We start from the raw sequence: 16,586 nt of genomic DNA, 5'->3' as shown, positions 1-16,586 counted from the left end.
AAGAGCTCACAAGCTAAACTATTTCTTAAGATGTGATTTGACCTGACTGTGCACTGAAAGGATGCTGAAATTTAATACACTGTTTATAATGAAATCCTATCTAGCCACTGACTCACACACAGGAGAGTAAAGATGTTATAAATAACAATACAGGGTACAGAAAGTTTTCTAATGTCGCAGCACTATTTGGCTTGTATTACCTGGCAAATGTGGGCCATGCTGAATCTAAGTCATAGCCTCTAGATGCCAAATCAAATTGAACCTCAGTTAACTCGTAAAGGTGACCAATGATATCAGAACTCATTTTGGGGTTGAGGAAAGGACTTCTTGCATAGTACCAGTCACTAAAGAAACAAGGATTGCAAAAAGAAAATTAAAAACAGCTCATATTTATGGTCCACAACATGATGCATGGTAACAAAAGCTCTATTACACCGTGGTTTTCTGGTATATTTTTGAAATGCTATGCGGTTTCAATGAAACCCACCACAATAAAACAAACTGCTTTGAACAGTCTCGTTAGTAGAACTCTGTGGCAAAACAAAAAACATTTTTTCTATAAGCAATGACTGCAGAAAAATGCAACAAATAAACCCCTCTGAAAAGAGTAAGATCTCAACAGAACACTCCTAAATGACTGTATTCAGAAACAAGTCTTATTGGGTTGAATGGGATTAGCTCCCAGGTGAAGATGTAAACTGAAATTTTCAAAGTAGTAGATTTCATGTCAACATATTTTGAGGTAGATGTGTATAGGAATGTAGCCTTAGTCAATTAAATTCATTAGATCATATCCAAACATCTTCTCTAATGATTCTGCCTGTGAATTTGTTAAGAAAGCATATACCATATATACTCAAGTATAAGATGACCCAAATATAAGCTGAGGCACCTAATTTTACCACAAAACACTGGGAAAAATTATTGACTCAAGTATAAGACGAGAGTGGGAAATGCAGCAGCTACTGGTAAATTTTAAAAATAGATACCAATAAAATTACATTAATTGAGACATCAATAGCTTACATGTTTTTGAATATTTACATAAAACTGTAATTTAAGATAATAATAAGACTTTAATAAGATAAGACTATCTAACTCTGATTAACTATATACTCGAGTATAAGCTGACCCAAATATAAGCCAGCCAGGACTCACACTTGAGTATAAGTCGAGGAGGGCTTTTCAGCGCTAAGAAAAGGCTGAAAAACATATAGTCACATATACAGTAATAAAAAGTAATAGGCACACTTGTCTATCTATCTATTTATATTTTATATTTTATATTGCAGCCTTTCTCTTAGCACGGGACCCAAGGTAGCTTAAAAAGATTAAAACCATGATAAGCTAAAAATGCATAATAAAAAGTTAAAACACAAACAATCTTCACACTAGAACACCATTTAATATATAGATCTATAAATCTTTATGTATGTTGTATATATGCCTACCTATACATATATATACATATAGAGTCTCGCTTATCCAACCTTTGCTTATCCAACGTTCTGTATTATTCAACTCAGTTTGCCTTTTAGTAGTCAATGTTTTTGTAATCAATGTTTTCAATACATTGTGATGTTTAGGTACTAAATTTATAAATACAGTAATTACTACATAACGTTACCGTGTACTGAACTGCTTTTTCTGTCGATTTGTCATAAAACATGATGCTTTGGAGCTTAATTTGTAAAATCATAATGTAATTTGATTTTTAATAGGCTTTCGTTAATCCCTCCTTATTATCCAACATTTTCGCTTATCCAATGTTCTGCTGGCCCATTTATGTTGGATAAGTGAGGCTCTACTGTACACACATATATACGTATTTACTTTCTGTATTCATATTCTCAGGCACCCACCACAGTTAATAGTTGAAGAACAGGACATTTATCACATATGTGCCTTTGTTCAATATAATCATGACTATGTGAACTACTATTCCCATCCAGTCAGGTCAGAACAGGTCAAGGCAAGGTCTGTGTGTTTTTTACTAGGTTCTGCAGAACATTACAGTGGTACATACTTCAGCTGATACAACTCGGAATTAAATCACTGAGCTCAGTATTGAACCAAGAAACATAATAATAATAATAATATAATAATAATGATAAAACTTTATTTGTATTCTGCCCTATCTCCCCAGGGGGACACAGCTGTTGTAAGATATACAACAAAATTGTGCATCTAAATCATAACCCTAGACTGGACAATTGTGATGTGCTCTATGTGGGGCTGTCATTAAAGATAGTCCAGAGGCTTGATGCAGAATAGTTACCCGGATACTGCTGCAGCTGGGTAATCAGTTCACGTAACACCAGCGTTTAGCAGCTTTACTCACTGTAAGTATGCTTCCAAGGGCAGTTTTTACAAACTGTTAGAATAAGTGTAGGTAAAGAATAGGTCAAGGCCATTTTCATCCATCTGGCCCTCCCATAGCCCCCAAAGTTAGAGCCTCTAAAAAGTGTCCTGTCATTGCTCCAGGAGTTTAGGTACCAGGTAGGACTGGAACTGGGAACAATTTGGCCTCCAGATGTTTTGGATTACAATTGCCTAGCCTTTACCATTCTAATTGGGCAAATGAGAATTGCAGACCATTTTTTAAAACTTTTAGTGAAATACCTTAAGACGACAGTAAATGTGATGAAACATTAACAACACCTTTGGCACTTCACTTTCACAAGTTTTACACTCATGGTTTTGAGTATTTGTGAGTTTAATACTCTATCACCTACTGAAGTTGGGGCTGCCATGTGAACTTTCACTTAGATGGCATGCAGATTCGGCTCCTCTTCCTGTGCGCCACAAATCTCTGTTCTTCCTGGACAAATGAAAAGGCAAACACAGGAAGAGGAGTAGAAACCAAATCCATTTTATAAGTAAGCACTGCTGGTTCTGCCTCTTTCTCATGTCTTTCACAAATCTCTGTTCTGTCTGGTATCTCTCTGCCAAGAAAGGATTTGTTTGCCTCATCTCTAATTACTTTCGACTAGTAGGCAGACATATTGATTTTTGGAAGCCTTTGATTTGAAAGCTCAGTCCTCAGAAACTGGTCGAATATTTATTTTACTTCAACTAACTTGTTTTTATGCTTTCTTGCACACTACATTGCAATGTCACTCAATCCATTTTTATTGGAACGCTACTAGTGTTGTTAGCTACCCTGGCCAGCACTTAATAGAGGGATAGAATATAAATTTGACAACAGAAAACAAACACAAATAATAAAGGACAAGTACCTTGTAACTTTGGTATTCATAAAACACTGTTGCAAAGTATCTGCAAGTCTTTGGTGCACTAAGGAGTAACGGAGAAATGCCCTTCCCTTGCCAAGGGAAGTTCTGAGCTAGAAAAAGAGAACAATCACAAACAAACATGCAGTACGGTTTAATGGCTGTGCGTATGACTCAGTAATCAACAGACAAAGGAATAATTTTCTCTAGAATGTGGTAATGTTATTTTTTTTATACCATCACTCCCAGAATCCCGTGGCTAGCAGAGTTTTCCAAAATATTTTATTTATTTATTTATTTATTTATTTATTTATTTATTAAACTTGTATACCAGTTTAAACTACTCCCAGTTTGGCTCAGAGCGGTTTACAGAAATAGATTAAAACAATACACTTAGCTTTAAAATAACAATAAAAACAATAAAAGCAACAATAAAAGCAACAATAAAAACAGACATAGCCCCGAGTTTTTCACCCATTGAAAGCTATGGTCTTTTCTGGTTTTATATAGATCAGGGCAATTGTTATACTGCACTCACACCAGGCCGTTTTAAAGAGACAGCTTTGGGATTCATACATGAAACAGAATCAATCAACATTTACAAACAATGCCTACTAAATGGCAAAAGTAGATGGTAAGGGATTAGGGGATGCTCATTCAATGCGTATACCTTTCAGCACACTTGACAAGATTTTGACATACAGATATTCCTGGGGAGGATGGGGTGAAAGAAGATTTCACTATGTAACACTATTTTCATTCCAGGGTTTAAAATGTCATATCTTAATTGGTTCTATCATAAAAACATGGAAAAGGTTTATTAAACTGCAAAAACTTTGATTTTGCAGGACATCTTGTAAACCATTTTGCTATAGTTTTTCAATGAATATCTCATAGAGTCTCAACCAATTCAACATACGAAGTTTCTGGAGTTTCAAAGTAAGTAAGTACTACATAATTACATAAATAGGAAATAACAATTTCAAACCAGGAACATATTTTTTCATATATGGTTACATAGTGTTATCTGCAAATGACACCTTTGCACTTACCAGTACCTTTGTATTCCTGTCTCCACCTTACACTATATCAGTGGTTCTCAACCTGTGAGTCCCCCAGGTGTTTTGACCTACAACTCCAAGAAATCCCAGCCAGTTTATCAGCTGTTAAGATTTCTGGGAGTTGAAGGCCAAAACATCTGGGGACCCACAGGTTGAGAACTACTGCTCTTCTTTGTTCTAGTGAAATTGTACATAGTTTCAAGGAAATACTGTTTATGTCTGGATGTCCCATAAATTGCCACAGCACTCATTCTCTTTGAATGCAGACTAGAGCTAGAAAAGGTTGCTCCTGGTTAGTTGGGCATGTTTAACCATAATCCTGGATTCAGACATAATCACACCATTTGGCTAGTGACTTACGTATACATAAGTGCAGCACAAACATAACGAAGTCTGATTTTGAACATGGTGCAGATAGTTATTCAATTAGCCTCCTGCTCTGTTCCAAAACTACTACCTGGAAGTTCTCAAAGCCCAGCAGGGCTCCATATAGTATCACAGGCTGGTGAAGAGGAGAAAATATTTACACGATAAAGATCTGACTTGCCTGGTCTCACAGGAGGGGAAAGGCAGGTGTACTTTATTTGAGAGTGAACTATCACTTCTCCCACCTGATCAGGCTGAGACGTAGGGCCCTTCCACACAGCCATATAACCCAGAATATCAAGGCAGAAAATCCCACAATATCTGCTTTGAACTGGGTTATCTTAGTCCACACTTCCATATATTCCAGTTCAAAGCAGGTAATGTGGGCTTTTATTCAGCTGTGTGGAAGGGGCCCTAGTGTTACTCCATGGTCTGAATTTGTTCCCACTACTTCCTCTTGGTATGTAACAGTAGAAAGTGCATCAGGTACCTTCCACACAGCTGAATAAAACTGGAATATACAGCAGTGTGGACTCAGATAACCCAGTTCAAAGCAAATATTGTGGGATTTTCTGCCTTGATATTCTGGGTTATATGGCTGTGTGGAAGGACCTTCGCCCAGATTTGTAAGCTACTGGGTGATGAGAGGATGTGGAATTGAATGTGGGCATATAGGATCTTGGGCAATATGTCCAAATATTACAGATTAGAGAAGCTATCACTTCCCATTTTCATCATCATCATCATCATCATCATCATCATCATCATCATTTAATTACTTATTAATCGCCCTCCATCCACGATGCTCTAGGAGATTTACAAGATAAAATTGTAAAGGATAAAAATATATACATACAAATATTGATAAAATTAACATAGATTAAAAGCTCTAGTAAAGAGCTAGGTCTTGAGTGCTAGGGTAAAAGGCCCTAACTCACGCATGGCTCTCATATAGAGTGGCAAGGCATTCCATAAGGCAGGGGCAGAAATAGAAAAGCTCTGCACCTGGTCCTTTCCAAGTGCACTTCTCTAGGACCCGGTACATAAAGTAAGTCTCGTTGGGATGGTCGTTGCGACCTCCGATGATGGGAGAAGGAGAGACGGTCCCTAAGGTACGATGGGCCCTGGCCATAAAGAGTTTTAAAGGTCAGAACTAGCATCTTATATAGGCCACGGTAATCAGTTGGAAGCCAATGCAGATGCTGCAGCACTGGTGTTAAGTGGCATTTCATGGGTGTTCTTGTGAGTAGCCTGGCTGCCGCATTCTGAACAATACGGAGCTTTCGGGTCGTGGACATCGGAAGGCCAACATACAGGGCGTTGCAATAGTCCAACCTAGACGTGACCGTGGCATGGATGACTGTTGCCAGCGCCTCATCAGATAGATAGGGTGCCAGTTGCCTCGCTTGTTGTAGGTGGAAAAAGGCCTGTTTGCTGGCAGCAGCGACTTGAGCTTCCATTGTCAGCTGCAAATCTAAAACGACACCCAGGCTCTTAACGGTAGGGCGAAGGAGATAGGGCAGCACCATCGAAGGTGGGTAGCAAATGGGACAGACCAGTTGAGCGGCCATGACAGAGAATCTCAGTCTTCGCCGGGTTCACCTTCAGTCTACTAGCACGTAGCCAGTTCGACAGAGCCTCCAGACATAAGGTGAAATTGTCTGGTATTGACGTTGCTCCAGGCTCCAAGTGCAGAAGGAGTTGGGTGTCGTCGCATATTGATAGCAGTCTAGGCCGAAACTCCGAAGCAAACTAGCAAGGGGTCTAACGTAGATGTTGAAGAAAAGAGGGGAGAGAATTGCACCTTGGGGTACCCCACATAGGAGGGGAGATCTGTCGGAGACTTGATCCATATACTCCACGCATTGGCTCCGGTTTCGCAGAAATGAGTTGAACCAATTGAGGGCCTGACCGCGAACTCCGGACATGGCGAGACGGTGAATCATTAGATCGTAGTCAACGGTGTCAAACGCTGCGGTAAGGTCGAGAAGTACCAGTAGCGCTGAACCGCCGCTATCAGACTGGCGACGAAGTTCATCTGTAATGGCAACCAGGACTGTTTCCGTCCCATGGCCAGGGCAGAAGCCTGACTGGAAAGGGTCCAGGCCGGCTGTATCATCCAGAAATTGTTGCAATTGTCCCAGTACAGCCCGCTCTATCATCTTACCCAAGAATGGGAGGTTGGAGACAGGACGATAGTTGGCAAGGGTCATGGGATCCAAGCTAGGCTTCTTTAGCAAGGGACGAACCTTTGCCTCTTTTAGGTTGTCCGGGAAGACCCGCTGTTCAAGAGAGCCATTGACTATATTACTCAACGGATCGAGTAGACCTTCCAGGCAGCTCTTCACCAGCCAGGAGGGACACGGATCAAGGGAGCAGGTGGTTGGTTTTGCAACAGCTAGGATCCTAGCGACATCTTCCCTGTCAAGCGGAGTAAATCGGTCAAAGATAGGCCCACTCAGCGGCCACAAAGTCTCAAGCTCACTTAAGGTATCAACTGTAGGGGGCAGTTCCTGCCGAAGCACGGTGATTTTATTAGTGAAAAACTTCTGGAATGCCTCTGCTGTAAGAGCTGTAGTTGCTGGGTTTTGGACTAAGGGAGCTGGAGTGGTCAAAGCATGAACGATTTTGAATACTTGAGCTGGGCGCGATCTAGCAGAGGCTATTAAGGAGGAATTGTAAGATTTTTTAGCATCCTTGACGGCTGATTCGTAGGACCTGCAAAAAGCCTTGAAAGCGGACAGTGATACCTTGTCGGGTTTCCGTCGCCACCGATGTTCCAGCTGCTTTCGTGCTTGCTTCATCGTCCGTAGCTCATTAGTGTACCAGGGGGAGCAATTCCAGTGAAGGCGAAGGAGGCGTCTGGGGGCAATCTCATCCAAGGCAGCCAACAAACTGACATTCCAGGTGTTGACTAGCTCATTGAGAGTGACGCACACAGCTCCCAGGCCCTTAAGGGCATTCAAGAACCTAGCAGGTTCCATGAGTCTCCTAGACCGAGCAAAGATTGGTGTGGCAGGATGGGGAGGAGGAGATGGAATCTCAATACGGGCCTTCAGGACAGCGTGATCAGACCAGGGAACATCAATTACCGCGCGGATAGAGATGTTTGTACTCCGATATTAAAGATCAGGTCCAGAGTGTGGCCGGCCCGATGAGTAGGGCGAGTCTTGAGTAGTGAGAGCCCTAGAGCTTCAAAGGTTGGTACTAGGTCCTTAGTCACAGATGAAGATGGCAGTGCCTCGACATGTACATTAAAGTCACCGAGAACAATAAGTCTGGGGAACTTCAGGACCCAGTCCGCCACAAGATCTAATAAGTTCAGCAGACTCTGTCCCGGAGACCCAGGCGTGCGGTAAACTACAAGAATGGCTAGGGATTCCCTGCTAGCCAGGACCACACCAACACACTCAATACCAGCTATCTTTGGAGTTGGAATAGCTTTGATGTTAAAATAATCACGGGAGAGTATTGCTACCCCTCCACCCCGACCCCCACTCCGTGGCTGTTAAAATATCTGAAAGCCTGGAGGTGTCAGTTCATGTGAGGGAATGTTATCACCCTCACGGATCCAGGTCTCTGTAATACAAACCAGGTCCGCTGCTTGATCGAGAATAAAGTCAGAGAGGGTAGCAGTTTTATTGACAATAGAACTAGCATTGAATAGTAGCAGGGACAGGAGGGGCATTGGTAGCACCTTCTCGGCCGTATGCCTAGGGATGGAACTCAAGTTGGAAAGAGAACGAGTTTCCAATCGACTCGACCTCACTCTGGCACAATTTTCATTTGTTTCTGTGAAAGGGAGAGCAGAAGTACCAGCATACCCCTCCTTTACGTTGTTTTTTAAATTAAGTCGGGATCCCTAATTTGTCATCCCAACATTTTTTTAAATTATGCTAGGATCCCTAATTTGTCATCCCAAACCAGCCAGAATCTGCAATAATAGCAGAGCTTAGAAAAGCTATCTTTTAGAACTGTATCTGCCCTATTCCCAAAGCCACCATGGACATAATCACACTGCGGGGTTCTGGGATTTGTTGTCCAAAAATCAATTTTCCAAACTCGGAATGGTTTGTATGAAGAATGCATTTTATCAGATATTCAAAATTAATCTTATAAATTAACAATAACTGCACAACACACTATTATTTATAGATTTCTTCAGTGAGCATAAATCACTACCTATACTCCTCTACTATAAACTTAACAGCTGAACAATGATAACACATCTAAGATGTTAATTCATCTTGAGTTAACATCTCAAAGAGGGATTTGCATTTTGTTAGCTCATTTTCCTAGCGACTATACTGCTCTAGGTCTTTGTGCTTATCCTCTCCTAAGCTGGTATCACCATGATAACATAACCCCTGTTTGTGTGCACAAGGTTTAACTCTTAGCAAATATCTCTCTTAACTTCTTTGAAGCATCCCGTTAAGTAATCAAATCAACTGATTAACAGCAAGGGCTGATAAGGAATCTTCCAGGAATTGTGCTTTATTTTCCTATTTTGGAATTCAAAAGACTGAGAAAGAGAACCATTTTAAGAACAAATCAGAAAACAAGTTGCTGAAATATTTCATCCAATTACAGATGCTACACTTTAAAAATAGTGACAAACTAAATCCCATTTAGATGAAGGTGGCCAGAAGGCGAGAGGTTTAGAAATCAGTGAGGTGAAAGAGCTGAATATTTTCATCCTACAGAAAATAAGGGAAGCCATGGGAAATGTCTTAAAGTATTAGAAAGGCTACAATGGAAAAAAAAAGAAAGAAAGAAAGAAAGAAAAGAAAAAGAAGAAAAAAGTCATAGGTGTTTTCTTTTGTTCCAAGATTAGAATCAATGGATTGAAATGAAAGGCAAACTGATCTTGGCTAAATGTTAGGAAAACCTTTCTAAAGGTAAAATCGATTCATCTCTTACACTTGCTTGAGGAGACAGTGAGCAGAAGCTGACACAAATGTTGCAATTGTAAGGTGCTAGATCAGATAAATTTCAAAATTTCTTCCCAATTCTAACAGCCAATGATTAGTTAGTAAACCCTGACAGACTATTTGTCTGAAGAGTAAAATACAAGCATTACAGCATTATGTAACACAATTTTGCTCCTGGGTTATAAATGTCATTTGCTAATTGGTTCTGTCATAAAAATATGGGGAAAGTGTATTAAACTGCAAAAATGTTGTTTTTGCAGGACATCCTGCAGCACATTTTGCTATAGTTTGTCAATGAATATCTCATTGAGTCTCAGCCAATTCAACATAGTTTGTGGCAGACTCAAAAACAAAGTTTCTGAAGTATAAAAATTACTTTCAAAGTAAGTATTTCACAATTAAACAGGAAATAACTCTTTCAAACCAGGAACAGAATTTTTTTTCAATTGTATTACATAGTGTAATAAATAAATAAATGATAACTAGTTTGGTATATTCTGCCATCTTCAAGCCCATCACTGAGTCTACACATTGGAAAAAAATTTGTGAATGAAGATGGGTGAAGTCACTGATACAAACATGAGGGGTATTAGGCAAAGGAGAAGGTTGGGCAGATTTTCCCATGTGAACCAGAATAGGCAGAAGGCCATTGCTCCACTGCAGGGATATGATTTTGATGTCCCTTTGACTTTGATAATACCATGATAGGGTTTTCTTGGCAGGATCTATTTAGCGAAAGTTTGTAACTGCCTTTCTGAAGGAGAGTTATTTGCTCAAGGACACCGGTGGTTGAGCAGGAATATGATTTTTGATCTTCCAGAATCCTAGTCTGGCGCTCATATCACAACATTGTGCCAGTTCTTGCTGCAATATGGGATCATCTAATAAAGTAAATTGGCAGTATATGCAAGACAAAATTACACACACCAACTCTATGCTACACAGAACTAATTGTGCCTGATGCTCAAACAGCTATTAGATAGAAATATTTTAAAAGGAGAGTAGGCTAGTACATGGAGAACTGGTCTATCATAGCAAACTAGTTAGGCTAACTTATGGCCCCTTCCATGGTATTCCCATGTGCTTTTGATTCGACAGTTCCCCAGATAATTTTGGCCCCAGCTATGGCCCAAAGTCTAGTCCTTGCCCTTTACTACTGCTCGCTACCCAGAGATATAGTGCTCTATCTCATATTGCCTTTCATTCCTAATTTTATCATCTGGCTTCTGCACTTTATTCATCATCCCTGTCCTTGCAACTGATTTGCACTAGCCCGCCCACTCCTCAGAAACTGTTTAATACTCAAGCCATTGGTGGTTTGTTTGATGGTATTTATACTGTGTTATGTTGTGTGATGTTTTATATTGTTCTATTATGATGTTGTTTTATGAATTTTAGTATGTCATATTTTAACTATGTTAATTGGGCTTGTCCCCATGTAAGCCGCCCCGGGTACCTTTGGGGAGATGGAGGCGGGATACAAAAATAAAATTATTATTTATATTCTACACAGCTGTATAAAATCCACATTGAACTGGATTAAATGGCAGTGTGGACTCAGATAATCCAGTTCAAAGCAGATATTGTGGATTATCTGTCTTGATATTCAGAGTTAAATGGCTGTGTGGAAGGGCCCTATAAAAAACCATAAGCTTCAGAGAAACTACAAATCCCAGGGTTCCATAGTATAGAACAATGGCAATTAAAATGGAATCACAGTGCTATATCTATGAAGTGCGAAAAGGCCCATGGAGAAACACTGATCCCCTGTCTTGTGTATTGGCATTAATAATTAACCCACTCCTTGCCAACAATGCAACTATTCATTTTGACAAAAGCTCAGTGCACCCCTACTATTCCCAGCTTACTTTCAAGATCATGTACTTTTCTAAAACTTCCTTGATTTTGTTTTAATTGTGTTTCAAAGGAGAAAAAGATTCTAACCATATTACTCATGAATTAAGGAACTTTATTATGAGTCAAAGTAGTAAAAGTCCCCAGTGCAGAGCATATGTTCAAAACAAACAGCAGAAGAGTTTAATACATGAGGAACAAAGACAGACAGATGGTAATACTGCTTATTTTTATAACTTGCAAGAAGGAAGTAAGGCCAATATCCTATTGGGCCACTATACACGTGGAAAATCATTGTGCAAGCAGTTGTGCTTTCTTGGGTATTGTGTATAAATCATTCCTAATGCAGCCTATCAGCCATACACACAGACGTCTCGCTTTTGTCTTGATGGCCCAGGGACTGAGCCATCAAGACAAAAGCGAGACGTCTGTGTGTATGGCCTCAAGTGATCAGTGTGAAACTGCTTATAAAACTATGGTATTCAGTGTAACTATCCCATTATGTATTTACATTGCACTAAAAGTGTATGGAACCGTGACCATTATTTTTTCTACATAATAGCAGTTATCTTTGGTCATACACTTCCATGAATACCTATAATATATTAACTTCTGACAACACACATGACAAGGGGATTCTCCTATGAGTGACTGAAGGAAAATACCATCCAGGTGATCACAGAAACTACTGATTTCCATCTGAACCTGTGACTTGTTGGTTGGGACATGGTTTTTGTTTCTTTACATAAACAGAAAGTGGATTTTGTTATGACATTGCATGAAAATTTGAAAGATATGCATGGCATGCTCTAATATATAATATAAGATGTCTGACGTACACAAAATTCACTTTAGGGAAAATGGAGGAGCACCCCACTTATTTTTTCAGTGGATTTTCATCAATTCTGGAAGGTGAGTTTGAAAAGATCTGACTTAAAATATACATTATGTGTAATCCACTAGTGGCAGCATCCAATTATTTTGTTTCAATCTTACAGGGTATTATGGAATATAATGTAAAAGATTTCAACAAGTGGAGTTCAAACATTAGTTCTGGAAGTTTTGTCAAAACTATATAAATAAAATGAACTTTCTGTCTGCCTGTTTGTCACTGCATTGTGCACAAATGCTTACATGGATTTTATATCAAAGTTGTTGGATACATTTGAGATAGTCTTATGTGATAGATAAGATACATGAAATACACAAAATTAACTTTGTAAGGAAACTAGTAGTGCCTCTCATTGTTTTTTCATTCATCCAGAGTAGTTATTTGGCTATTAACTGGAAGAGGCCTTTCAAAGTCAACTGAGACTGATTTGCAAGGAATTCTGAAGCACACACACAAACAGGCAGACATCCGCCAAAGCAACTGAAACTAAACAATCATTAACAGTAACCAAAGAATCTCCCTAGTCACGGAGGGTACTATAGCTAGTGCAGAATTAAAAATATTCTGCAATATTGTATAAACCAGTTCCCATATTTTTTAAAAAAATGAAAGGTGCAATTTCCACTTTTTATGATATTTTTGTACTATAGCATCAAAACACAGAATGGATTGATATTCAAATATCCAAGCTGATACATAGTTGGATATACAATTTGCCTTTACTCAAAATGTGTAACCTCATATGCTTTGTTCATTAACTATCAAAGATGTAGTAACCTGGGTATCTCACATCTGATGTAATGATGGATTTTTTTGGGGTAGAAATGAAGGGATTCACATAAGGAAGGACATAAGTACAAGACATTTTTATAAACCAAAGATAAAGTTGGAGCCCTATCCAACACACTGAAAAGATGGAATTGCAAATTCATATTACCATATATACTCGAGCATAAGCCGACCTGAATATAAGCTGAGGCACCTAATTTTACCACAAAAAACTGGGATAACTTATTGACTCGAGTATAAGCTGAGGGTGGGAAATGCAGCAGCTACAGGTAAATTTCAAAATAAAGATAGATACCAATAAAATTTCATTAATCGAGGCATCAGTAGGTTAAATGTTTTTGAATATTTACCGTATTTCAAAGAAAAATAATAAACTAGCTCTATAAGTGGAAAAGTAGGGGCAACAAAAACAATATGGTATCAATAATACCCTAATAATAATAATAATAATAATAATAATAATAATAATAATAACAACTACTACTACTTTATTTGGATCCCACCCTATCTCCCCATGGGGACTTAGGCTGGCTTCCAACATAGTAACAGGCAAACATTCAATGCTTATATAAACAATGCAGAGCTAGAGATAGATCTATAATTATAGATACTAATTTCACATATGCATTTCCCCCTGAAATGTTTGCAAATCCTCCCTCTCTCTATGTGTGTGTGTGTGTGCATTTCCCCTAAAATATTTGCAAGCTCTCTCTCTATATATATTCCTATCTATCTAGACATATCTATATATATTTGTATGTTCATTTTCCCCCTGTAATATTTGCAAGCCCCATATATAGGTACAGTAGAGTCTCACTTATCCAACACTCGCTTATCCAACGTTCTGGATTATCCAACGCATTTTTATAGTCAATGTTTTCAATATATTGTGATATTTTGGTGCTAAATTCATAAATACAGTAATTACTACATAGCATTACTGCGTATTGAACTACTTTTTCTGCCAAATTTGTTGTCTAACATGATGTTTTGGTGCTTCATTTGTAAAATCATAACCTAATTTGATGTTTAATAGGCTTTTCCTTAATGCCTCCTTATTATCCAACATGTCCGCTTATCCAACATTCTGCCGGCCCGTTTATGTTGGATAAGTGAGACTCTACTGTAGGTAAGAATATATTTATATCTATCCAGACATCTCTGCTTTATATAGATAATTATATCTATATAGGATTTGCAGAGACGTACAAATATATGAGGATAAATTCATATATAAAAATAATGTATATGTATGGCTACAGATACACAGGGACATGGATTTATATGTATATAGGATTTGCAAAGACCTGCAAACATATGAGGGGAAAATTCATATATAAAATTAATGTATATAGATAGATACAAATATAAAGGTCCATAGAGATTGCAAAGTTTAACAAATATTTCAGGGGAAAATGCTTTCATAAGATTAATGAATATATATTTTTCTTCTTCCTGACTTATAAAGGCGTTTTTCTCTTTTCAAAACATTCCCTTGATTAAGAGTGAGGGAGGCTTTGCAAAAGAAAACACACATATTGTAAGCAATAGCCTGCAGGCTCGGTTGCTGGCCTTGACCTGATTATAAGCCGGGGGAGGCTTTTTAAGCTCATAAAAAGGGCTGAAAAACTCGGCTTATCTTCGAGTATATACGGTATTTCAACTCTGGTAGTCCTTGCAGATGGCCAATTTCTCACACACCAGAAGCGACTTGCCGTTTCTCAAGTCACTCCTGACACACACACACACACACACACACACACACACAAAACTGACAATGATAGAACTTTCTGTATCACATATGAATGAAGTGTGCTAGTTTAGAGTGCAGAGCTCCTGCCCTAACACCTTGTTGCACCCTCTCAGCAGTTGATGTCTGAGGCAACCATCTCATTCCACCTAACAGTAGGGACAGCAATATAGTCCAACTAACACTGTTTTTGGTGCATGGGACTTCTGTATCATTATCACTGACACCATGAATCCAGCCTATCAGAATGTTATAGCACATGACTGAAATGGCAAAGAGATGTGCTTTCACTTACTTCTGAAATAGACTTCACAAAACGAATTCCATCATTTGCTCCTTTAACCTTAGCCAGACAGTCGGAGAAGTAATCCCAGTAGTCTTTCCGGTGACCCAGTAAAGTGGACTTTTCCTTCTGGTCAAACTGAGGAATAAAAAAGGAAAGAGTGTTAACCTGAAGCCAGCAAGCAAAAACAGGAAAGCAGATAGCAACATTGTCCCAAAACAATTGGGATTATTTCACTGATAAAACTACTAATTATTAGATACTTTTATTGTCACCAGTATACAACCAGAAGCCACTGGTGGCCCAGCATATTAAACTGCTGAGCTGCTGAACTTGATGACCTAAAGATTAGTGGTTCGAATCTGGGGAGCGGAGTGAGCTCCTGCTGTTAGACCCAGCTCCTACCAACCTAGCAGTTTGAAAACATGTAAATGTGAGTAGATCAACAGGTACTGCTCTAATGGGAAGGTAACAGCACTCCATGCAGCCATGACCTTGGAGGTGTCTTCTTCGGCTTAGAAATAGAGATGAGCATCAACCCCCAGAGTCGGACACGACTAGACTTAATGTCAGGGGAAAACCTTTACCTTTACCTATACAACCAAGCAAAGGCCTAAAAATGACCTGCAGAACAAATAAAGCACAGCATTTGGCCTGAAGTCAATTTCATTCACTTGACTTGAACAGCACTCCATTCTGCAGACTGATTTTACCTGTACAGGGTGGGCCAAAAGTCACAAAGGGGTCTGATATTAACTTTTTGACAAAAAAAAAGTGTTTTGAAAAGGTTTTACATGTCATGTCATGTAATTTTATTTCCTATATATGATGTATTGAAATGGAATTTGTTTTAACAAAGAAATAAAGGAATTACTAAATACTGAAACCCCTTTGACCCACCCTGTAACCCTGTAACCCTAAACATTTGGTATATTACACAATACTTGTTGAGAGTAATTGAGATTTGAATCTGTACCATTTCCATTTCAATCTCTTGATCATAGTACAAAGCAAAAAGAAAGAATGGGGACAAATCCCTGTAAGTTGTTTGTTTTTAGAAATCTGCTACAGTGTTTACTATATGTCTATGATAAAATGATACACTTTCACATTCAAGCTACACAATATTCCTATTCCAATAAAATTTTCTTTGGCTATGACAGCATTTTAAAAGAACGTTAATATGAAGATTTCCTTTGGGGAGTTCACCAGAGACAATCTCTTTAAAATGCAGCAGTAAAGATAACCAGGCTCAAGAAACATAATTCAATCGTAAATACTAGTTTGTGATTACCTGCAAAAGATATTCAAGCTTGTAGGAAAATTTGTGCAAACTGACACAGTCATCTGTGATTGGTTCGCCAGCTTCTGTAAATTCTTTGTTCAATTCTGTGACAGCATCTTTGAAAAATAATACAAAGCACTGT

General features: G+C 38.7%; 1 protein-coding gene across 4 annotated transcripts in view; it reads right to left on the bottom strand.

Moving 5' to 3' along the window:
- The window catches only part of fyco1 (FYVE and coiled-coil domain autophagy adaptor 1), an 88,913-nt gene that overhangs the window by 56,695 nt on the left and 15,632 nt on the right, over positions 1–16,586 (bottom strand). For 2 of the 4 annotated variants that reach the window (XM_008118291.3, XM_062957872.1), the window contains exons 3-6: positions 16,454–16,560; positions 15,172–15,297; positions 3,240–3,346; positions 201–344 (exon numbers count right to left, since the gene is read on the bottom strand). In XM_008118291.3, the coding sequence (XP_008116498.2) occupies positions 201–344; positions 3,240–3,346; positions 15,172–15,297; positions 16,454–16,560 (484 nt within the window). Of the gene's footprint in view, positions 1–200; positions 345–3,239; positions 3,347–4,285; positions 4,341–15,171; positions 15,298–16,453; positions 16,561–16,586 lie in introns of those variants that run through there. The other 2 variants (XM_062957873.1, XM_062957874.1) reach the window with 2 other exon arrangements.

Source organism: Anolis carolinensis, chromosome 6, assembly GCF_035594765.1.
Source record: "Anolis carolinensis isolate JA03-04 chromosome 6, rAnoCar3.1.pri, whole genome shotgun sequence".
NCBI classification, from domain to species: Eukaryota; Metazoa; Chordata; class Lepidosauria; order Squamata; family Dactyloidae; genus Anolis; species Anolis carolinensis.
Note: the sequence above shows the minus strand (reverse complement) of the source record. Positions and strands in the feature narration are given on the sequence as shown.